Raw genomic sequence first — 24,108 nt, 5'->3', positions numbered from 1 at the left:
AAATAACGCTAAAACACGTCTCCCTGGTGCGATGCACCCTCAGCCAAACGCGTTCCTAAAAAGGTGCTAAAAATATTGTGACATTTTCAGAGCGATTACTTTCCGTCCCGCCATTTAGAGAAACGAATGCGAAACAACAGCTCTGCACTGCATGCCCCTGAAAACACGAAATTCTCTAACGTAATTGCGGTTGAACCAGAGCAAATGTAACACCATTATGTTGGTTATGTCTTACTGATCAGTAACCGTTATTTGTCAATCGTGGCGATGTTATTGTCATACGTTAACAATATGACAGACATTGGATCCTGTCAAACAAAAAAGGTACAACGCTTCCCCTGGCATGTCTAATGTTAAACTACACAACATTACAAAAAAGTATACAACCACCTTTACACACACAGGTTTGCCTCCATAGACACAAACAACTAAGGTTTCAAATAAACAGCAAAATGACATCATCGCCTCTCTCCTCCTCCTCTTCTATAAACTATCCTCACATTACAAGTGAGACAGGGTGAGATGCTGTTAATAAATGCAGAATAGCACCTTGGAAGCTTCATTCACAATTAAACCAGTTCATATTAAGAAAGAGGGGGCTTTTCATAAGAATGATGAAGCTGTTAATTGTGGTGTGTGTGTGTGTGTCTGTGTCTGTGTGTGCATTTGTGTGTGTGAGTGTATCCACCTGCAAGCGCACGCACACGCCTGTGTGTGTGTGTGTGTGTGTGTGTGCCAGTTTGTGTGCTTCCCCGGCTTGTGTTCAGAGAATCAGGGTGTGCGTTGGTACGCTGTGTGCTTCATTGTGACTTTGTGTGTGTGTGTGTAAATGGGTGTGTGTATGTGCACGTACGCGTGTGCGTGCGAAAAGACATCTTGTCCGTCCGCTTGGTTAAGCAACCGGCAGCACGCGGGAGTCTGAGGGATGATTGGAATTCAGGGCTCTGCGCTCGTCGTCACGGCGATGAGCGCGCAAGACAATAACTACAGCTACACGTTGTCCCAGGACGGTCCTCCGGGATAGAAAGTCATCACCGTGTTCCACTTTATAACATCCCACCCCTGCCCCCGCCATTAATACTTCCCCTCCTCCTGTTTAGACTTGACCCTATTGTGCTTGGTCTAACCATTGTCCAAGGCGATGAAATAAAAGTGGACGTTTTTTGCGTATTTTGTGAAAACCAAACAGTGCAATTCAATCTCTTTTGTTTTTGCGGTTGTAGTGTTATTTTTGTTTTTTTCGGGGCACTTACGTGAGGTTCGGGGTAACGTTTTGTTGAACCTGCAACAGCTGAGGCCATCGAGAGATGCAAGTGGTATGGGGAATAATACAACAGATGTCTTTCTTTAAAGACATTCATTGGAAACGGCCCCAGATTGCCTATTAAAAGGATTTAAGCTAATGTTGTTCCAGATGTGACTGCTATCCCTGTGTGTTTGAAAGCCTCGCAGTGGAAAATAACCATTTCAAACAGGATGAAAAAACAAACAGCATTATACATTTGGCAGGAGATAATTCCAATCAGAGATCCAAACCAGACATTTTAACATTGTAATCACTATTACATTATTCATTAGAAAACCAAAATAGACATTATGATTCATTTGGTGGATCCATTGCATTTTGCAGAAGCATGTGCACAGGTTTAGCCTTGTGGCCGCCCACACAGACTCCCACACTGACATAACACACACAAACACACACACACACACACACACACACACAAACACACACACACACACACACACACACACACACACACACACACACACACACACACACACACACACACACACACACACACACACACATGCACACACACAGTAAAAATACATTAGACCTCAAAATGAAACCAGCTCCGCCTATTCATTCGTTTACCTATACCGTTGTGAAAGTACATCTGATAAGACCCACGTAAGACAATTACAAAAATATGACTACATGTTCGAACATTGACCGCCATTAACCAGATCGTTTCTTGTAACAGACACTTAACATCTTCGTGTGCTTATGCCTTGTATGCCCCGTACATAGGAAGATAACTTCACACTGGCCTATCTATAAACACACGGTTTACACACGGATACATATGCATATATCTTCCCAAACAAATTCCATGTGTAAATTGCAAACATTTCAGATATTTACATTTAGACACGCAAACTAACACGCACGCACTCACACATACATGCAGACGCACATGCACACACGCAAACACACACAGATGGCCAAACATCTGCATGAGATAGCAGCAACCCCCATAGAATAATGACAAGGATACCTCACATACCTCACATACTCAGAGCTCGCAGTCTCACTGATGTTCCATCAGTGCTCATTTCTCGTCTTATCTCAATGCTTTACTCACAGCATTGTTGGTTCGGCTGTTATTTCAAAAGCATGCCTCGTCCATTGTGCTTGAGGCACCCAGTAGCCTACTTCACTAAAGTTAGGCAATTACTCAGAAGGTTTCGGGAATATTTTGCACATTTAATGCATCCAACTCCAGAATCTTTGTTTTTTGGCTGCCTCATTGTATTCATTTATCATTCATTTTGATCGAGCGAAGCTATAGGTTTAAATTTTAAAGCTAGGGTAGGCAATTTAGTTTTGAAATTTTTTTTGACACATTTGTCGAAATTCTCTTAACACCCCACGGAAATCAATAAAACACGTGCTTTGACAGAAGATAGAAAATACCTGGTAGCCGTGGCAGAAACAGGGCTGTACCCGGCCAATCGTTTAATTCAGGTTGAATATTATCATTGAATGGCTAACCTGTCCATCTACCTACCCACCCAGCTACCTGCACACTCTGCCAGTGCACTCGTTGAGCATGACTGGAGCCTTCCACAAGTCTAGGCAGATCATTAGTGAAAGTTAGCGAGCTAGTCTGAAGGAAGGGGTGGGGTTTTTACGGTTGGAGCTAGGTTTAGGATCCAAAATCGAAACTAGCTCTTTGGCTGGTTCCTCCAAGTCGCCCAACCATAACTTTAACCGCTGTTTTTTAAAATGTCGACAACCACCTCTCGACCCTGGCTAGCTCACTTTTGAATTTGTTACACAAATATGCAGCAAACATTTGTAACAAGTGCCGAAATGCAGTTGATACTCATGTACCGCTATTTTCTTATTACACATGTGAAACAATATCTCCCCATTACACATATATAAATACACTGCTTGGTTACAGCTTTTTCCATAACATAATAACACGTAAACCACATGATTTTACATGATTACTGATTGATTATTATGCATGATTATAACACATTAATAACTTTTACAATGACGAGAACATCCCTATTATAATGTATTACTAACATGGTCACAACGGAATTAATTTCAAGACAGAAAGAGAGGGATAGCAGCTCAATCACACACAGACACAGAGAGCGACGTCAACGCCAAAATACATTCCCCCCCCCCAACCCCCCCAACAGCCCTGTCAGAGGCTTTAGTCGATGCACTTTATTCCCTTCAAGGCCGCCGTGCCGGAGCAGAGTGGAAGGCGGCGCAACTGCTAGAGACCTCTACCGCACTTTAATTAAGGCTTGGCATGCATAATGGAAAAATGTGCTTAGCAGTGCACAAAAAAAACATATAGGAGCAACAACCCAGGCGCACCCCCCCCCCCCCCCCCCCCCCCCCCCACCCCCTTTTAAAGAAAGCCAATGTTTCCCAGTCAACAGATGGTATTTGCTCAAATCATACTCGGCAAATGTTTTCCTTCGCTTTTTTTTTACCCGAAGCCCATTGGCGGTCTATTAGAAAAACAAAGTGCATGCAAATATCCAATCAAGAGCACAGACACACGCACACACACAACACACGCACACACACACACACACACACACGCACACACACACACACACAAACTCACACAAACAAACACACACAGAGACACACTCAAAGGAGAATGACACCCAATCAGTGTGGTCCACTGGCCAATCCAAGCCAAACAGAAGTCATCTGATGAAAATGAAACAGTATACTGTCGTGAAACATAGTTTCTCCTCAAAACATAATCAACAGCCCACAGATTTCTCCCTTTCTTTGCCAACTTAACACCGAGCTTGTCTCCTCAGATATGAAAGCATCACACATACATAGTCAAGGCTTTTTTTAATCACACTGTTATACACTGGTGTCAGTTTGTATGGCAGGAAAGACTTAAACGTGAGAGTGAGTTTGTCTGGATGAATGAGCAGTGAGCTTTCAAAAAACCAGACCATCTGGCTGTCATCCTTTCGCATATAGAGAGAGGGGGGGGGGGTGGGGGCGACTAAACACTGGAACTGTGAAGTAAATGGGAAAATGGGCCATTTTTTTCTGCATCTGCATGTGGAAGGATACTCTCATACACAAACACACACGAGCGACATAGTACATCCGCCGTCCCTTGAAGATCCAACCTGAGTGCGATGGCTAAGTGGGCCATAATCACTCAGTCTCATCATGAAGCAACGGCGCGTTCATATGTTACGGTTGCATAGATGTTCATAGAAAACACATAAAAACATATCAACATACAGCGAATGGAAGTGCATACTCCAATTGGTTAACTGAAAGCATCCCTTTTGAATAGCGCCTCATAGCGTAGATGCTATAGCAACATGCATAACATCTAGTCATGAACCAGACACAGTGAATTTGAATACATTTCATAAGGGCCTAGGTGAGGGTTATGTATCTTGCTCAAGGATGATGACAAGACTAGTCTACAAACATTGGGCTCTTACTGTCTACCAGACTATCCTGCTCCTTGAATATATTTCCCTCTCAACGGTTTTATCCAAAGCGATTCACAGTGGGAATTCAGATACATGTCATGAATTGGAATGGAACGTGTGACCAAAGTATTTACAGAGCCAAAATGAAACCGTTTATGCCAACAGTGTCACAGTGCACGCACGGTCTTATTGCTTGTCAACAGAAAAGAAGAACAGAATCAAGTTCAGTTGAATGGTGGCTTGAAATTGTTGTTATACAAGCAAAGTGATTCCGCCCAGACACTCAAGCTAATATCAATGCTCAATGGTTGTTGCTTCAGTATGCGTTTGACTGAGGGACGTTGGCATACAGAAACCTTTGTAGCGGCTACCCAACGGAGTTCAAAATGTAACGTAATTAGTTCTGCAACACTTTTTGTCTTGCGCGATTATTTAGCGACAGTTTTGAACGTTTTGCTTGCTTTAAAAAAACGGCGCTGTTTACGTTGTGGCTGTGTTGAGTTCTACTCATATCCCGCCTTAATCATACGTCGTACTCGCTTCATATCCCGCCTCAACCTGTGCCAATCAGCGTTGACTAGATAGGAGCGTAGACTAGATAGGAGCGGCTCAGAAAGCTCCAGGTACCACCCGAGCCTCTAACTGAGCCGCTAAACGGGAGCTGGGCGGATCCTCTCTCCCAGGCCAGACCCACAGCGGGTCACTAGAGGGGAAAAGTCCCTCAGGGGGAACGCGCCCAATATTAGGAATAATACATGTACGTAATACAAAGTGGAGTATGGTATGCTGGTAAAACTCTAACAAGATGACTCAAGCCCTTTGTTTTCAGCCGATGCTGTGATAAGGTTGCTTATTCATTCTTCAGAGTATATTGCATTATGGGAACAAGACAAAAAAAAAAGATGAGAAATAATTTACAGAAGAAGAACAAGAAAATGTTAGAACAATAACTTTGAAAGGATTCTCAATGATTTATGGTCACAGATTTAAACCAGCAGTCCCCCCCCCCCCCCTGTGCAATAAGAACAGTGTTAGCGAATTGATACATAAAAATATAGTATATATAGCAGCGGAATCCCCCATATTTAATTTAAACATAATCACTTCATTAAGTTATTTCTGGATAACACTGATGGATGAGTAAAGGTTGCCAACCAAGGACTCCATTTTGTGAATTAATTTTCCATTCAAGAATTCTGATCGTATGTACATAATACAGCCCTATTGACCTTAATGTTTACTAGTTTGAAAATAAAGTATGTTAGGTAATATCCAACCAAGATATCACATCACCTTAAACCAATGGTTTTGAACTAGGGATACACCAATATATCAGCCACTGCTGTCTATCCACTGAGAGTAATGTTTGTGCAATTTCATGGAAAAAAAGGGTTCGGGTACCATAACATAAAAAAGTGCAGAATTTCCATAGTGTGGTTGTTTTGTTCAAATGTGAAACCGTTGATATTATGGGCATATAGTATCTTTACCGGACATTTGCATATATGGGTGCATTCCTATTTCAAATGACTACAGTAAGATATGAACCTCCATCACATGTGGTCAAAAACATCCCTTCCAATAAGAGGAAGAAAACAATTTTGCAAAATGGAAAATTTTTATTTTTCAAAAATGTAAGCAACAGATTACACAGTTAACTTTCAGCGAATGCAATCCTAAACCGAAACTGTACTCACATTCGGGACTTCAAAATAAAAGACTCACATACTTACACACAATCTATCTATAATATACAAAAAAATAATACATAATAAATATTAAAATGGCCACAAGAGAAAAAGTAACTTCTTGAAAACAATCAGTAGAGAGCAAATATAGGGAAGGTAAAAACAAGACGTGTGCCTTAAATGTTTTTTATCATGTTTAGTTTTTTCTGTTACCTTTTAGATTTTTATTTTTTTTTTTACAAATTGTGCAATATTTCATCCTAAGGCTCTGGTCTTGAAGTGACTGTTGTCTGACTCTGCACCCATTGCACACACATTCACACTCATGAGCGCACTCTGTCATGCACAGACTTGAACACACACACGCATGCAATCGTTTAGCCATGTGCACGCCCACACACACACATTGACACAAGCACACGTTAAGCCATGTGCACGTTAAATGTGTGCACACATACCACCATGCACAAGTTTAACCATGTGCACGCCCAAACACACACGCACTCACTCACACATACACACTCACACACACTTAAATCTGTGTGCACGCCCACACACACACACAGACACACACACACACAAACACACACACACACACATGCACGCGTTCAGCAATGTGCACGACCCCCATACACACATACACCCATGCGCACGTTTAACCGTGTGCACGCACACACACACACACACACACACACACACACACACACACACACACACACACACACACACACACACACACACACACACACACACACACACACTCCCTGTGCTGTGAGCACACTGCGGGGTGTAACAAACTATTGCAGAACAAAAACGGCTGCTCAGTGTATGGCCTGTGATGCTTATGGGATTGGACCAGTGTTTTGAAGATGGACATGCACTTCACATCGATGTGAAACAAGACTCCCCCAACCCACCCCGTCGCGTGTTAGAAACACACAGTTCTCCTCAGGAGTGAATCAAAGCAAATACACACACCCCTCCAAACTACCACCCAATCCCCCCCAAAAAAAAACAAAAAAAGGAAATCATGGCAATATCATTAAACATTAAGGCAAAATAACACCTGGGTGGCATTGGCAATACTGTAACAAGAATGTCAGTGTTTCAGGTAACATGAATATGAGCAAACATTGAACCAGTTCTTAACTGTTGTGTTTTTTCTTTTGTTATGTTTTTTTAAGCACAACGCTGTTTCTTTAAAAAGCAACCAAACACCATTTCATCATCTTGAAGCTCTTGTTTTTTGTCTTTTTCTTTTTTTTTCTTTTTAAAGGTGATAAGAAAATAACAATGCCAGACACTAAGGACATATGGATCATAAAACTACAAGAAATTATTTTCTAGATTTTTTTTTTTCTTAAGTTGCAACTGCAAAAGACCCCACACATTTGTAAAGCCCCAACCCCCGGAAATGAGAGAAAAAAGAATATCACTTACATTTAAACCATTTTAATCCTCCTGTGATGGTGTATTCCAAAAGTCACCACGATTTGCTTTTAACTTTACAGCGATTGTGAAGTCTTTTGCAAATTAAAGCATTCATTGTTAAGTCTGGAGAGAAAAAACTACCGAAAACACGTTGTCCTTGCAAAGCAAACTGGCAACCGTTGACCCCGAAAAAAAAAGCATCTTCTTTACATCTTCATTTTAGTGCAACTGTTAAAATGTAAAACATTTCCAGTGATTCCTTGAGAGGTACTCATTTTTTTGTTTCTTGATTTTTCTTTTCTTTTCAGATGTTCAGCTTTTCTCATTACCTCACGTCATTCATTGCGTTATCTTTATGTGGCAAAAAATTCCCAAAAGCTACAGGGAGGAGTCAGTCCTATTTTGTCATCAATGTTTTCAACGAATATCACCCCCCCCCCCCCCCCCCCCCCCCCCTCCCCCCCCCCCATCCCGGTCCCAAATGGTATCTCCTCTGCACTGCCATGGCCACAGAGTTTTGTTTACTAGAACATAAACAGAGGAGTGGACCGAACTCTCCGGCGGATTGCATTCCTTTCTAACCTCCATGTTGGATCTTCAATCACCTCGGAAAGTGTCGAGGGGGAGGAGGGGGGAGGGGGAGGGGGAGGGAGAGCCCTGTGATTGACAGTCCAAATTCTACCTCTGAGAAGAAAAAATGAGGAGAAGAAGGAGGAAGGAGGAGGAGGAGGAGGAGGAGGAGGCTGAGAACACCGGCGAGGACGAGGAGAGAGAGCGAGAAAGAGAGCGAGAGAGAGAAAGAGGGAGAGAAGGAGAGAGGGAGAGAAGGAGGGAGCCCTCTGTATAATGGGAGCACGCCCCAGCTCTAAGATCAATCTGGTAAATAGAGAGAGAGACAGAGAGAGGGAGAAGGGGAGGGAGAGAGAGAGAAAGATAAGGAGAGAGATAAAGAGAGAGAGAAAGAGAGGGAGAGAGAGATAAGGAGAGAGAGAGAGACAGAGAGAGGGAGAGAGAGAGAGAGTGAGAGAGAGAGCGAGAGAGAGAGGGGGGGAGATAAGGAGAGAGAGAGATAAAGGGGAAGAAAAGGAGATGGAGAGAGGAATAAAGGGGGAGTAAAGGAGAGCCCTCTGTATAATGGGAGCACGCCCCAGCTCTATGATCAATCAGGTAAATAGAGCGACAGAGGAGTGGGTTGGGGGAGAGAAGAAGAACGAGCAGAAGAAGAAGAAGAAGAAGAAGAAGAAGAAGAAGAAGAAGAAGAAGAAAAATAAGAGCCAAGCCACAGCCCAAAGCCTTCATATAACGCAGTATGGTTCCCGTGGTAACCTGGATTTCCTGCAGTACAGCAGCGTGGTGCTGAAGCAGCGCCGCAGCTCGCGGTTGGAGAAGATGCAGATGAAGGGGTTCACCCCGGCCTGGGCGAAGCTCATCCACACGGCCGCCGTCAGGTACCCCCCGGGGACCACGGGGCCCTTGGCGAACACCCGCCAGTAGCAGGCCACCAGGTAGGGCCCCCACAGCGCCAGGAAGAAAAAGGTCATGATGTAGAACATCCTGCTAATCCGCTTCTCCGTCTTGAACTCGTCCAGCACCAGCAGCCGGCGCCGCCCGGCCGCGTTGCTGTTCTGCCGGATGCCCAGCAGGGTGGGCGGCGTGGGGCCCCGGCCGAAGCCCGCCAGCCAGTTGGCTGCCGCCTGCCCGCTGGCCCCGGGGCCGTGGAAGGTCCAGTTCTGGCTGACGGCCGGCACGAACTGCACGGGCTTCATCTTCCGCCGGTCGTGCACGAAGAAGATGAGCTTGAGGTAGACCAGGTGCGTGGCCAGCAGGATGAGGGCCAGCAGGAGCATGAACCCCAGCGAGTCGTTGGCGCGGAACGAGCGGTGCTGGAAGGTGCACTGGTCCTCCTCGCGGATGAACGAGTACGTGCCCACGTCCAGCACGGGCGGGAAGGCCATGGCCACCGACAGCGTCCACACCATGCACACCACGGCCAGGCACGTCCAGAAGGTGAGCCGCTTGGTGTAGAAGCGGTGGTGGGCGATGGCCAGGTAGCGCGTGACGCTCACGCAGAAGAGCATGAACGCCGCGTGGAAACACGAGAGCACGCCCAGGAAGGCGATCACTTTGCAAGTGAGCGTGCCGTAGGTCCACGCCGAGCCGTTCTTCACCGAGGTGAAGACGAACGGGAAGCAGATGGCCGAGCGCAGGATGTCGGAGGCGCACAGGTCCAGCAGGAAGTAGTAGGGCGCCCGGTGCAGGCTCTTGTCTTTCACCAGCAGGATGGAGATCAGGAGGTTGCCGACCACGCCGACGCCGATGATGAAGCCCAGCGAGGTCAGTTTGAGGAACGTGGCGAGCGGCGAGACGTTCTGCAAGATGGCGGTGTCCCCTGCATGGCTGTAGTTCGCCATAGATGGAGGAGGGATCATAAAGACAGCGGCTTAACAGCTTCAGCCGAGTATCATGACCTAGAGGCAGCCGGCGGGGACCATAGATCCATCGGGCAGTGGGCGCTGGAAGAGGTTTCCACACGTGTAGGCCACCTCTCCTCTAAGGCATCCTTTGTTCCTTTGTCTCATCACACCTAGAAATCCCTGAAAAATACCATCCGCCCGTCAGCAACAGCAACAGCTACAGCATTCGGATAGCATTTCCGGCTCAAACCTACTGACAGTCTCGACTTTTAATCTACCCAGTGACGGAAAGGGGGGGGGGGGGGGGGGGGGGGGGGTGGTAATCTAGTGACTGTCTTGACACACACACACACATAAAGGAACGGATTCGCAGTTACTCCGTGTTTTTTGTGTTTTTATGAAATGGTCGTTGGGTAGGCTGTTATATCAGCCTTGGAGGGGGTAGGCTATAGTAGGTGCAATGCTGTGCTCCAGACAAAATATTTAGTGTTAAAACGACACAGAGAAGTAATAGTTAGCGATAATACCATCTGTTGTGGCCTGAATAGTACACAGAATAACACACACACACACACACACACACACACACACACACACACACACACACACACACACACACACAAACATACACGAACGAAAAAGCAACGACATAAGAACCAAGCCACCACCAACACTGCCCTGGCATCAATCGGGCAGAACAAAAGATTTGAAGTCGGCGTTGAATTTTTGGTTTTGGCCACTGAGAGGTAGAGTACTAAAGGAAAAACATGCAAGCAGAAACCTCCTGATCACACCCAACCCTGCAGAACAGAGAGGCTGTCTGGTCGGGGGATGGTTCGCCCTGGATTCGTGCATTGTTCCAAACCCAATGGCATAGCGAATAAAACATCCGAGTGTCGGTGTGTGTATGTGTGTGTGTGTGTGCGTGCGTGTGTGTGTGAGTGTGTGTGTGTGTGTGTGCGTGTGTGTGTGTGTGTGTGTGTTAGTGTCGGTGTGATTAACGGTGGACTGAATTATGTGAGACTCAATAATAAATAAAACATTTTTCTCGTTAGAGCGTCTCTATTCGACTCCACTTCTCGTCGAATCCAACGCGTATCACTGGTTTATTATAGGGCGACACAGGCTAGAATAAAAGAAAAACGACGGGTTAAAAAGGGGATTTTTGAATATAAGTTGCGTTTCAATGAGCCGCATTTAACTCGATGCAATGTGGGGAAATAACGCACGCAACACACCCGACAGATGAAAGAAATAGGCCATTCAAAACCAACAATTCCTACGTATTTCTCTACGAGGAATTGTCATGCTTTTTTTCAATATACGAACCTTGCAATCGGTCCAACGTTATCGCATAAAGACCCATGACTTATTTGAAGGAATGAGCTCAGTAGCCCCATAATGTTTGGTAATGCATCGCTCGATCGTCAGACAAGTCGTTTTACCTTTTGATTTATGTAATTTCAGTCGATGATGTTGCAAAAACAAAAATAAATCACCGTTGCCGTTGCATCTCAAACGGTAGACAGTTGGATAAAGCATACAGTGTAGCGGATCCGCACGTCCATTAGACGGAATAATCCCCCAAGTATCCGCTATGAAGCGACTACAGCACCCGGAGAAGATGCGTAGAAGACAAGGACGCAAAGGCGAACAACACAGTCAACGGGATCAATACAAAAAAAAACCCTACCTGCTGATAATCCTATTTCGCTATCCCCCTGGAGGCTATTTACATTGCAGAAGTCAGTTTTGCGCTTAGAAATCTTGGGGTTTGTTGCCTGCCCATTTTTCACCACCACGGTGGATACAGTAAATGGAGCGGCTGGCGCATGCGTACTGATTCGCGGCGATCCAAGACGCGTCTCTCTCTCCCCCCCCCCCCCCACCCCCCCTTCCGCGTCGCTTGTTGCAGCAGCAGCAGCAGCGGCTCCGTCTCACGGTAACATCTGCTCCATCGGGGGCGACATCATTCGTGGTCTCCCTCCCGTCACTAATATAGTCGGGTGGGCCTACAGCCACTTTCATTTCGTGTCATGTGCATCGAAATTCAAGCGGTGATAAGCGAAGCCCCCCCATCCCCATCTAATTCTACATGGTTCAGCCCTAATAAACATGTCACTACTGAAAGTCTATTTGTCCGCCGGTGAATTAAAGTAGGTCCAGGATATGATTAAAGCCAAACCAATATCTCCTTTCTCTCTAAGTAAAGGTTATATATATATATATATATATATATATATATATATATATATATATATATATATACAGTGGGGCAAAAAAGTATTTAGTCAGCCACCAATTGTGCAAGTTCTCCCACTTAAAAAGACGAGAGAGGCCTGTAATTGTCATCATAGGTAAACCTCAGCTATGAGAGACAAAATGAAAAAAAAAATCCAGAAAATCACATTGACTCGTTACCTGTATTAATGGCACCTGTTTGAACTCCTTATCAGTATAAAAGACACCTGTCCACGACCTCAAACAGTCACACTCCAAACTCCACTATGGCCAAGACCGAAGCGCTGTCAAAGGACACTAGAAACACAATTGTAAACCTGCATCAGGCTGGGAAGTCTGAATCTGCAATAGGTAAGCAGCTTGGTGTGAAGAAATCAACTGTGGGAGCAATTATTAGGAAATGGAATACATACAAGACCACTGATAATCTCCCTCAATCTGGGGCTCCACGCAAGATCTCACCCTGTGGGGTCAAAATGATCACAAGAACGGTGAACAAAAATCCCAGAACCACACGGGGGGACCTAGTGAATGACCTCCACAGAGCTGGGACCAAAGTAACAAAGGCTACCATCACTAACACACTACGCCGCCAGGGACTCAAATCCTGCAGTGCCAGACGTGTCCCCCTGCTAAAGCCAGTGCATGTCCGGGCCCGTTTGAAGTTTGCTAGAGAGCATTTGGATGATCCAGAACAGGATTGGGAGAATGTCATATGGTCAGATGAAACCAAAATATAACTTTTTGGTAAAAACTCAACTCGTCATGTTTGGAGGAGAAAGAATGCTGAGTTGCATCCAAAGAACACCATACCTACAGTGAAGCATGGGGGTGGAAACATCATGCTTTGGGGCTGTTTTTCTGCTAAGGGACCAGGACGTCTGATCCGTGTGACGGAAAGAATGAATGGGGCCATGTATCGTGAGATTTTGAGTGAAAACCTCCTTCCATCAGCAAGGGCACTGAACATGAAACGTGGCTGGGTCTTTCAGCATGACAATGACCCCAAACACACCGCCCGGACAATGAAGGAGTGGCTTCATAAGAAGCATTTCAAGGTCCTGGAGTGGCCTAGCCAGTCTCCAGATCTCAACCCCATAGAAAATCTTTGGAGGGAGTTGAAAGTCTGTGTTGCCCAGCGAAGGCCCAAAAACATCACTGCTCTAGAGGAGATCTGCATGGAGGAATGGGCCAAAATACCAGCAGCAGTGTGTGAAAACCTTGTAAAGACTTACAGAAAAAATTTGACCTGTCATTGCCAACAAAGGGCATGTAACAAAGTATTGAGATGACCTTTTGTTATTGACCAAATACTTATTTTCCACCATAATTTGCAAATAAATTCTTTAAAAATCAGACAATGTGATTTTCTAGATTTTTTTTTTCATTTTGTCTCATAGGTGAGGTATACCTATGATGAAAATTACAGGCCTCTCATCTTTTTAAGTGGGAGAACTTGCACAATTGGTGGCTGACTAAATGCTTTTTTGCCCCACTGTATATATATACAATTTGAATAATAGAGGTGGCAAGTATACGGGTTAAAAAGGGTAGTAGGAAAGTCCACCTTAATATATGTAGCCTACTAGATATAAACCAGAGCTATATTTAATAGTTTTGAAAATTGAATAATACATTCAGGGTACATTTGAGTCTCAAACATTAGTTTATGGCTGCAGCTTTGACAAAGACAAAATGGAACCCAACTGATCCCAGAGGAACAACATGTCACACATTGCAACAGCAATAAAGTACTTGTGTTTTATTGACTAACTTTGTTTACAATAATAGTGCATGCCTATAGCAGCATGTCACTTATTTATCCCCGAGTTTTCCCCCAAAAATCGAACCCAGAACTTACATGTTTATGAAAAACACATTTCAAAGAGTATAACTGCAACATAAACTTGTCCTTTGGTCAAAAGGAAAGCTGGACGCAAACTTAAGAGGATGAAACCATCAATGTTCTTTCACACCTGCACATATTTCACACCAATTTACGGAAACGTTCAACCTAAGAGTGCATTTTTGTGTGGGAAGACAGTACACATCTGAAGAGGCACTCAACATAATGTACCACAAAAACAGACATTTTTCATAATCATCATACTTTGTGATACAGACTCGACAAGTATTGAAGGGGTGAGGTGAGGGCAGGAAGCACAATAGCAACATGGACATATCGGAGTGAAGACAGTAGGCAGGAGTCTCATCAAGTCTACTTTAGTAGGCCTTCTTCCAGGAGTTTACCAGCATTGGTAGCCCTACAACAATCCCAGGCTGATATCTTAGGCTTGTATATTCAAATGAGGCGGCAATAAAGGGATTTCAGAAGATAAACAACCACCAGGCAATAATCTGTCAAGCTTTGGTTATTCGTGGTCGCCTATTTTTACGGATGGAACAGGTGAGCCACGCAGGTGGACGTCCAACCAAATATCGCGATAGTTCCAAGCACATGGGACAAAACGCGGAAACAGGAAGCTTTAGTATCAGGATTCAGTGTACATCTCCGTTCAAAGTTTCCGTTTCAAAGCCTCCCCAATGCCAATGTCTATTCACACATTTGCATATGGTTGTTGCGTTGTAAATCACGACTCCGAGGGGATTCGAACACAACCGTGTGTACCAGCAGTAAGCCCCACCAGGACCCCCCCTACCCGGGCCGAGTCATGCCCCGGAGAGGCGACCTGCGCCCCGGTCAGAACTGGCGGTTCCGGCTCCGTGAGTACCAGCCCAGACACGCGCACAGCCCCACCACCGCGATCACAGTCCCGAGCAGCCACGCGATGCCGTCTCCGGCGTCGTACGCCTCCGCCGGGGTAACGAGAGTGGAAATCCCGAGGAAAATAGTTACAGCGGCGTTTGAAAGTTGTAGTTTCGCAGCCATGTTAGCTCACAGCAGCGACGGCGTGTCACTCTATTATCAGGAAGCGGGGGCAGCAAAAGCGCGTGCGTCAGAGTCAGATGATAGCAACAGAGCGGAAGGAGCGCACTTCCTGGTTTCACCAGCCAATCACATAGAGGCAGCTGTTCCATTTAACCCAATTTCATTAATTTATATATTTTAATGAATATTCGTGTTGTATCTATGTCCATATATACAATTTTCTTTTAAATGTAACTTTTTATTTGAATGCAGAGAGAGTAACATGTGGATGATTGGTATACACCTGAGTTGTTTTGGTTTGAGTCATTGGATCTCTCTCGCTCTCTCAATAATGTAACATTTTATAAAGTGTGCCGCTGGGCACTTATTCCAAACAACAAAACAAAGGAATAAAGTCACTTTAAGGTTTCAAGTATGCATCTCGAAGGTGCTGAGAACTGATTTAGTGGAGGAAGTGGGAGTTGAAAAAGATATCTGCCAGGATAGAGATAATCAATGTCCCCACGCCTTGTCTTCTCCATTGTAATGAACTGCACAAAAAACACATATTATCTCTGCATATGTAACATTGGCTCTGCAAAATGTACAAAAAATGTGTGTGTGTGTGTGTGTGTGTGTGTGTGTGTGTGTGTGTGTGTGTGTGTGTGTGTGTGTGTGCGTGGGTGGGGGAGGGGGGTGCGTTTGTTTGTGTGTGTGTGTGTGTGTGTGTGTGTGTGTGTGTGTGTGTGTGTGTGTGTGGTGTGTGCGTTGGTGCGGGAGGGGGGAGGGCGTTCGTTTGTATGTGTTGGTGCGTGCGTTCACGTGCGTGCATGTGTAAACATTTCCCCACATGAACGTTTACATTTTGAATGATAGCTGTTTGAGGGGAAGAAACTGGTGGTGAAGCAATTGTTTTGATCGTGAATTGTTTTAGTTGCCTTATGGTCATATCTATCTGCAAGTGGTAAATACATTTTTTTCATAAAATCTGTTATATAATATTATATAATAGTGATACATATCATACAGTTATATAAAACCATATATATAAGTGTCATATAGAATAATACTTTGTTTACCTTCTTACATTGTATTTTAAGTATATGCCTCCATCTAAGTATGCCTCCAGATTGATCAAACCTAAAATAAACTATTTCCTGAGCTGTGGTTGTAACCGGGCAAACCGATTATCCATATTTAGCTCAGAAACAACACAAAGAACACCTCAATCAAGAGATGAATTATATCTCAAAATTGGCTTCACATTGAGGTCAGGGCTTAAAACACATTGGGAGCTTTAGTTATGGCCGAAGTAGAGGATCCATGATGAATTATAACGTGAGCGGACATGATGACTGCGTTGTCCACTGCTTCTTTAGGTGCTAACGTTCTTGATGCTATAATAAACAAAAAAAGAGCCCCTAAATCAACGAGAGAGAGAGAGAGAGAGAGAGAGAGAGAGAGAGAGAGAGAGAGAGAGAGAGAGAGAGAGAGAGAGAGAGAGAGAGAGAGAGAGAGAGAGAGAGAGAGAGAGAGAGAGAGAGAGAGAGAGAGAGAGAGAGAGAATTCAGAATCGTACCCGCACCCGAAGGAAAAACGCATCATCAGAATAGGCAGGTGCACAATATTTCTATATTTATGTCACAGGAGAAGGCAAAGTTCTTGACAATCACACATCTCAGCATCCCTGGGAGAGTTTTGTAATGCTCCAAAGGGTGATCAATTAATCCCTGCATTGTTTCAAAGCCTGGTCCGTGACCATTCTTTTCAGAGGGAGGATAATAATAATAAACACAATCATATACCCGTATAGAAAATCCTCAGCCTATTGTCTCAATGTTGTTTTTGACCATGTGCAATATGTACTGGAGGGGTTGGTTTCCCATGGCAACCGAATCTGTGTGTACCCTGGGTTAACGGTCTACCTGTGAGATTTTGCCTACAGCTGTAGCAACATGTTAGAGCCACCTCCCTACACTTTGACATATCTGTTGATAGTAATTAAAATATTGTGTGAAGTAACGGGAATCCACACAATCGCTGCAGTGTCTTCCTTTTCTGCAATGTTTAATGTTGACAAAAAGACCTGAATGCATGCAGGTCTTTTGCATTTTTATAAATCGTCTACTGTACATACAGATCTTTCCGGGGTTCTACTTTGTTTGCACTTGCCACCGGCTATCTAATATATAAGTTGTCTTGCTGTTCTGCTGCAGTTTATTGTTTTCCTACGATACCCAGAATGACTTTCCCTCCCCGTCTCTCTTTCATAAGCTATGAAGCCAAGGTGTTGCATTCTGGATGCATGAGGCTGATAGCATAGCTGGAATAGATGAGAGGTTCATTTAGCAAGAGGTATCATCTTGCTAAACGAATGATCCCTCTATTACTATAATAGTATCGTAGGTTCTAGGACTATCCCATGACTAGGTCTGTTTTTGAAAGAGTTCTCTTTGGTATCTCATGTGATTCATATAACTGCTACAATACAATAAAATAAAATATGATTTTTGTTTCTCGTATGATAAACTCGATCTAAAATCGGGAAAACTGCCTTTTGGCCGAGTACATTCCCCACAGATACGTATTGAATATGACCGGGTGCATGAGACTGTGTTTTCTGGTGTCTATACTATACTGATAAGCCAGGATCATAATTTAGTTACCTCTGTGGTTCTGTTTAACACACACACACACACACACACACACACACACACACACACACACACACACACACACACACACACACACACACACACACACACACACAGTAGAGTCCTATCTTAACTTCTCTGAGAATCATGTGTGAAATCAATTCCGGTAAGGAGAAAAAAAAAAAAATTGCAAAAAGAAAGATGTCCACACACAATGACTCTGGGCCTTGACTTGAAGCTATCTCCATCCCAGCATTGTTTGAGTTTGTCACGACAAACTCGAATCCTCTGGTAGAGCCGCCCACGCTTTAGCACCTGAAAGGGGCCTTCACATCTCCATGGCCCTGTCCCCCTCAAAGCTTACCGAGCCCAGGCTGTTCTCACAGGGGTTAGAAATGGGGGAGCGCAGAGGAGGCCCTGTCCTCCATAGGGGGGGGGTTCCTCCCGGGCATCCTTACACCAAATCAGTACAGGTTACGTCATTGTCGACTCTAACCTTTGTCTGTGTGTGTGTGTGTGTGTGTGTGTGTGTGTGTGTGTGTGTGTGTGTGTGTGTGTGTGTGTGTGTGTGTGTGTGTGTGTGTGTGTGTGTGCGCGTGTGCCCTAGTCTAAAACTGACACAAGTTTTATTCTGCAGCAAGTTGCCCAGTTAATGGTAAGCCTTGGAAAATAAACACCATGTCTGTCCATTTGCCCACACGTCTGGTCGCGCGTTACCTATACTTATCAACGACTATTTCGGGCCTCAAGGAGAGCCCAACCCACTGACATTGTCATTCAAAAATATTTTCTGTTATCTTTGTATTATGCGGCAGGGCGGCCTGCGTCACTGTCAACGCCCCTCCAATTCAGTTTTAATGATCGCATGACATGATTGTCACATCCCCGCTTAATAAGCGGGTGACAGGGTAACCACATCAACCAAATATAGAGTTATGGATGCAATGGCATCTGCTCAACTTAGAGAGGTAGTCATCCAATGCAAACCAATCTACTTAAGTTGTGTCGGGGTTTTGGTCTGGTTTTATGTGGTGCCTCTGTCCATGGTGCTGATTCACTGGGCCAGGACCGCTGTCCATGGTGCTGATTAACTGGGCCAGGACCGCTGTCCATGGTGCTGATTCACTGGGCCAGGACCGCTGTTCATGGTGCTGATTCTGTAGCCCTCTTTGGTGTCGTGTGTGCTCAACAGGTTAACCAAAACCCAACGATACTGTAATGATATACTCTGGTTAGCAGTGTCTGGGTTTAAACAACAGCAGCAGCAATAATTACCTAAAGATTTATTGGGCATTATTCGGCGCGTTGTTCAATAATTGTTTAATAATAGTTCTCTTCTGGCATGCGGGCGGATAATCGACTTTCTAGTCACGGGGAAAGAGAGAGGAAGAACTTAATAACAATATAAAATGCCATTTTTAACTCTAATTCATTTGCCTTGAAGAAGAATGTGACCAAGCGTTACTTGCCCTATTACGTTCTAAAGGAGTTCAGATTGAAGCCGGATTCACACCCTCCGCGATCGCGTGTCCCAGAGGATCGGCTCTGGTGTCCGTGACGTAAATCCCCTCATCCCCTGTGTGTCCGCTAAGCGGGCGCACAGCAGGCGCTCTCCACGGTATGAACGGAAGCGCAGGCCCCTCCGGGCCAACCGGTACGAGTCGGCAGCTGTCCACGTAGCGCGGAGAAAGTATGTCAGAGCCTTGAGAAAAACGCACTAGGTTTATATAGCGATGAACAAAACTCCATTCTTGTTAATATTCATTGTGAGAATCCCAATACGTCATCCACCACGAGTTTGACGTTAAACGGGAGAGAGATCAGCGTTCGAAAAAGTAATGTGGACATTTAGAAAAAGCCTAATCCGCTAACCTTGGCGGGCTCCTGAAACGGTCGCGAAGGTCCAAACAACACATTAAAAGGTTTTATGTGTGGTCTCTCACGGGCGGCCTCCTTCGTATCGAGGCCGTGCTCATGTGCTCCATATGGCACACTCCATTAATTTGTAAAAGCGCGTGATGGCTTTTATGTGGAGGAAACGTGTTAAATGGGTATTGCTTGTTAGCGCAACCATACTGACCCTTCTCCATTGACTAATACAAACACCCTTGAACGAGGTGGAAGCTTCCGCTTGGAGGCACGGGCATTATTGGGTCGTTGTGGTTCCACAAGCGGTGGTGTTGAAGAGCAATCAAAGCGTTATTATTCATTGTTATTTTTTTATTATATTGCTACATGGCTAGCGTTTAGCCGATGTAGAATTGCCCAGTGATTTGGCCCTATAGAAAGGGCTGGGCGGAAGTGAATGGAAATAGAACAGGAACGGGCTTGATCTCAGGGCTCTGAATAATAAAAGGGAGTTTGTGATTACACAGTGAAGAAAGAAAATCTGTTGAATGCGTCACATCCCTTCCACTTACAAGACAACCTCCAGATAGTGAAAACTACCTGGCGCCACAGGAAAAAAATCCTTGGCCCTAATTGTGTAAAACAAAACAGTTGTTTAACCGGAGAGAGAGAACGTTTTCCCCCAGCTGCCACCTCACAGAAGCCCCCCCATCGCCGCTCTCTCTGTCATGCATTATGTCCAATTGCCACCGTAAACAACCCATTAAGTGACCTATTTATTCTGGGCCAATTCCGCTGGCTCACTCATCCCCCCACACACCCCCAAAACCCCAACCCCCTCTTCCCCAACCCCCAATTACTTTGCCGGCAGCCACGTCGTCTACTCGGGACCACTCCACTTTCACTTTACACTTTTAAATCGATAGCCTGCAGACCCCGGGAGATCTCTTTCATGTGCTGCTAGCCTGGCCGCTGTGGTGGCGGCGCTCAAGGCCGCCTTACACATGTTAGCCCCAGATTAGCTTTTTTTTGTGGAGGGGGGTTTTCTGCAGGAAGGCTGACTTGACGGTGCATAATGCCGTAGACGAGTGTATCTCCGTGGTGGCGATTCGCCATTGGTATGGACGTGTGACCGTTGACCAGATTGCGGGGGCTGGTTCTGTTTTATTTCATTTGATCATATTTCTCTCTCTGGAGAACATAGCAAAGTGGTAACCAATCATATCCTTTTCTCCCCCCCCAATAGACGATTAAATGATGATGATGTGGCTGAATTTAACGCTGGCGCGAGTTTGTGTGGGGGATGTGTGTGTGTGTGCGTTCAATCACCCACATGCGTCCTTTGATGCGTATGATTTAAATAGCATGAGTATTTACACGCTAGACAGTAAAAGCTCTCTCCTCGCTTTTTAACCTCAGTCCAATTCCCTTCTGTGAGGTTGTGGCTGTGATGCATTTCTCTCTCTCTCTCTCTCTCTCTCTCTCTCTCTCTCTCTCTCTCTCTCTCTCTCTCTCTCTCTCTCTCTCTCTCTCTGTGTCTGCCATGGACTCATCAGCCAGGGGGCAAATTAAGGAGGCTGCTGATTGCGCTGAAGGTAATTACAGAGCCTTAGTCGATTTGCTCCGTCGAGCCCCGATGTCCTCTTCTTCGACCCGGCGCTCAGGCCAACTGTAAATGCATCAGGGACGGCTTCTGGCGACAGGGACGCCATGGAGCGCTCCACTCCCTCCTCTTGCACCGTGATCCCATTTTCATGGTTTGAAAACGTTTGCGACCCCAATTTGTACATTTTTGTGCATCTGTGTCAACACACATTCTGGGTCAAAGCCAACCGACGCCGGCTTGTTATTTCAATGTCCCAGGGAATGTTTGCACGTCGCAACACACCTCCCGTTGTGAGCCGTAGTTTGCTCGTGGCTTGATGAGACCTTTTTCAGGATTTTCAATCTTCAAACATCTATAAGGCAGCGGTGGCCCATGTAGGATGAAATGAAAAGGCTATGATGAGTTAAATGCGTGTTGCTGACAAGATCAAAAGCACCAAATGTCAAGTTTCATTACTCATGCAATAAGATTAAACAAGACCGTGTTTTCTTTCTATGAGCTGTGCATCATACACCATAGTGATCGTAACACTGATGATCAGAGAGAGACTGAGCATCTGTTTCATGCAAACGCTAGTGTTTTTTAATATATTTTCAGATACATGTTTGGTTGAAGGTGGAGCCAGCAAAGTCAATTTAGCTGTGGTGTAGCTCACCCTGTTGTCTCACATTGTTTCAGCAGCACGAGCTCCAGTTTTATACCAAAAGTAATGACATTTACCATGCTTCAGATCTAATATTAGCCCGCTCGCTATACAAGCCTGCTGAGGGGAGATAGGCTTCAGCGGCTTACCGGGAATATTGAGAGTCTGTAAGTGTGTTTTTGAAGTTCTCCTTCATCAAACGGCTGCTTTCGAGCACAGTCATCCCCTGTTACAGGCTGTGGCAGTGCGAGCATTGGCCACAGCCGCTCCATCCTGCCGTCCACATTCATGCAGTAAAGCATAGCGGCAGGACTGTGACACAGACAGCAAATGGCAGAGGACAAATCAGAAAGCCCCCCGTCCTGACCGGCTTGCTGTGGTTGAATCACTCCTCTGAAATGGTCAGCTTACGTATCATGTTTATAACAGCTATGTTAACACTGCCGACGACGGAAATCGTAGCCATCATTGTTATCATCGTCATCATCATCGTCACCATATCAGTATCCTCATCAAAAGTAATGCTACTAAATTACCTTTATCCCCCTTGGTTGAACCACGAAGGGGAGTCGGGGGGGGGGGGGGGTTGCGTTTTTCTTTTTTATCCCACCCTGAATGTGTGTCAACGCCATGACAACGTACCAATGACATAAACAACAACAGAAACACAACACACGACCAGACCCACGAGCAGAACAGAACGGAACGGCGTCCGAAACAGACCGGGACCAAAACGAACGCACCAATCCGTGTGGTGGTGGGAGATGTCGGCTGTGATTGATGGCTGGTTTCATCGTTGTCAGATGGACCGGGGTGACTCAGCCGGCCTCCCGATGACTCACAGACATGTCACACAAGCAGCGCGGCGTGGGCTCCGAACGGGCTGATGGCGTTCCCCCGCTCAACGGCCACTACAGGGGTGAACACACGAAAACGATACGTAACGAAAAGACGAGATTCACATGATCTGAGGCTTCCACTGTGCTTCCTCTTGGTGTGAATTATGGGTTTGGGGTTATGTGTTTGAAAAGTTGTTCGTGTGTGTGTGTGTGTGTGTGTGTGTGTGTGTGTGTGTGTGTGTGTGTGTGTGTGTGTGTGTGTGTGTGTGTGTGTGTGTGTGTGTGTGTGTGTGTGTGTGTGTGTGCGTGCGAGAGTGTTTATGCAGGTGTAAATTTGTTTGTGTGTGTGTTTGTGAGAGTGTTTATGCAGGTCTAAATGTGTTGGTGTATACGTGTGTGTGTGTGTGTGTTTGTATGTTGGTGGAAATGTGTGTTCTGTGTGTGTGTGTGTGTGTGCGCGTGTGTGCGTGCGTGTGTGCGAGAGTGTTTATGCAGGTGTAAATTTGTTTGTGCGTGTGTGTGTGTGTTTGTTCTGTGTGTGTGTGTGTGTTTTTGTGAGAGTGTTTATGCAGGTCTAAATGTGTTGGTGTATACGTGTGTGTGTGTGTGTGTGTGTGTATGTTGGTGGAAATGTGTGTTCTGTGTATGTGTGTGTGTGTGTGTGTGCGTGTTGGTAGAAATGTGTCTGTGTGTGTGATTTCCTTTGGCACAATGACCATTGAATGAAGACCATCCCTGTAGGCACCCATCATGTAAGCGCCACACCGATCTCAATCTCACCTCAGAAAACGGCTGCCGCTTTTGAGAAACAGAACAGTTTGATGTGAGCGTGAGCGTGAGGGTGCGCGTGTGTGCGTGCGTGCGCGGCACTGTCGACCTCAGTTCCTTTTCTGTGAATAACCTGCGTCCATATAACGGTAATAAAAGCAGCGTGCACCTTGGACAGCCCTAGCTCCTTTCCTCCATCACCATCTCTCTGCACCACAGCCAACCCCGCTGCCTTGGATAGAATAGTTCTTTGGAAATGTGAATACTTGCATCATAAAATCAGAACAATGATCGACGCACGACCAACCTGTCAATTCACCCTCACTAAAGTTAGGTTTGAAGTGCTGGTTACCGGGAGATTCTTGTTTCTGCG

The 24,108-nt window shown here is 45.3% G+C and overlaps 1 protein-coding gene across 1 annotated transcript; it reads right to left on the bottom strand.

The window, feature by feature from the left end:
• Window positions 1–9,148: 9,148 nt before the first annotated feature.
• On the bottom strand, window positions 9,149–10,282 carry gpr85 (G protein-coupled receptor 85; the record flags this gene model as incomplete). The annotated part of the gene is made up of 1 exon (XM_079755700.1): window positions 9,149–10,282. One exon carries the CDS (start codon window positions 10,280–10,282, stop codon window positions 9,149–9,151), a length of 1,134 nt encoding a protein of 377 aa, XP_079611826.1.
• Window positions 10,283–24,108: the final 13,826 nt, after the last annotated feature.

The sequence above is a fragment of the Pollachius pollachius genome (genome assembly GCF_949987615.1).
Source record: "Pollachius pollachius genome assembly, chromosome: 18".
NCBI lineage: Eukaryota > Metazoa > Chordata > Actinopteri > Gadiformes > Gadidae > Pollachius > Pollachius pollachius.
This window is presented reverse-complemented; position numbering and strand designations above follow the sequence as displayed.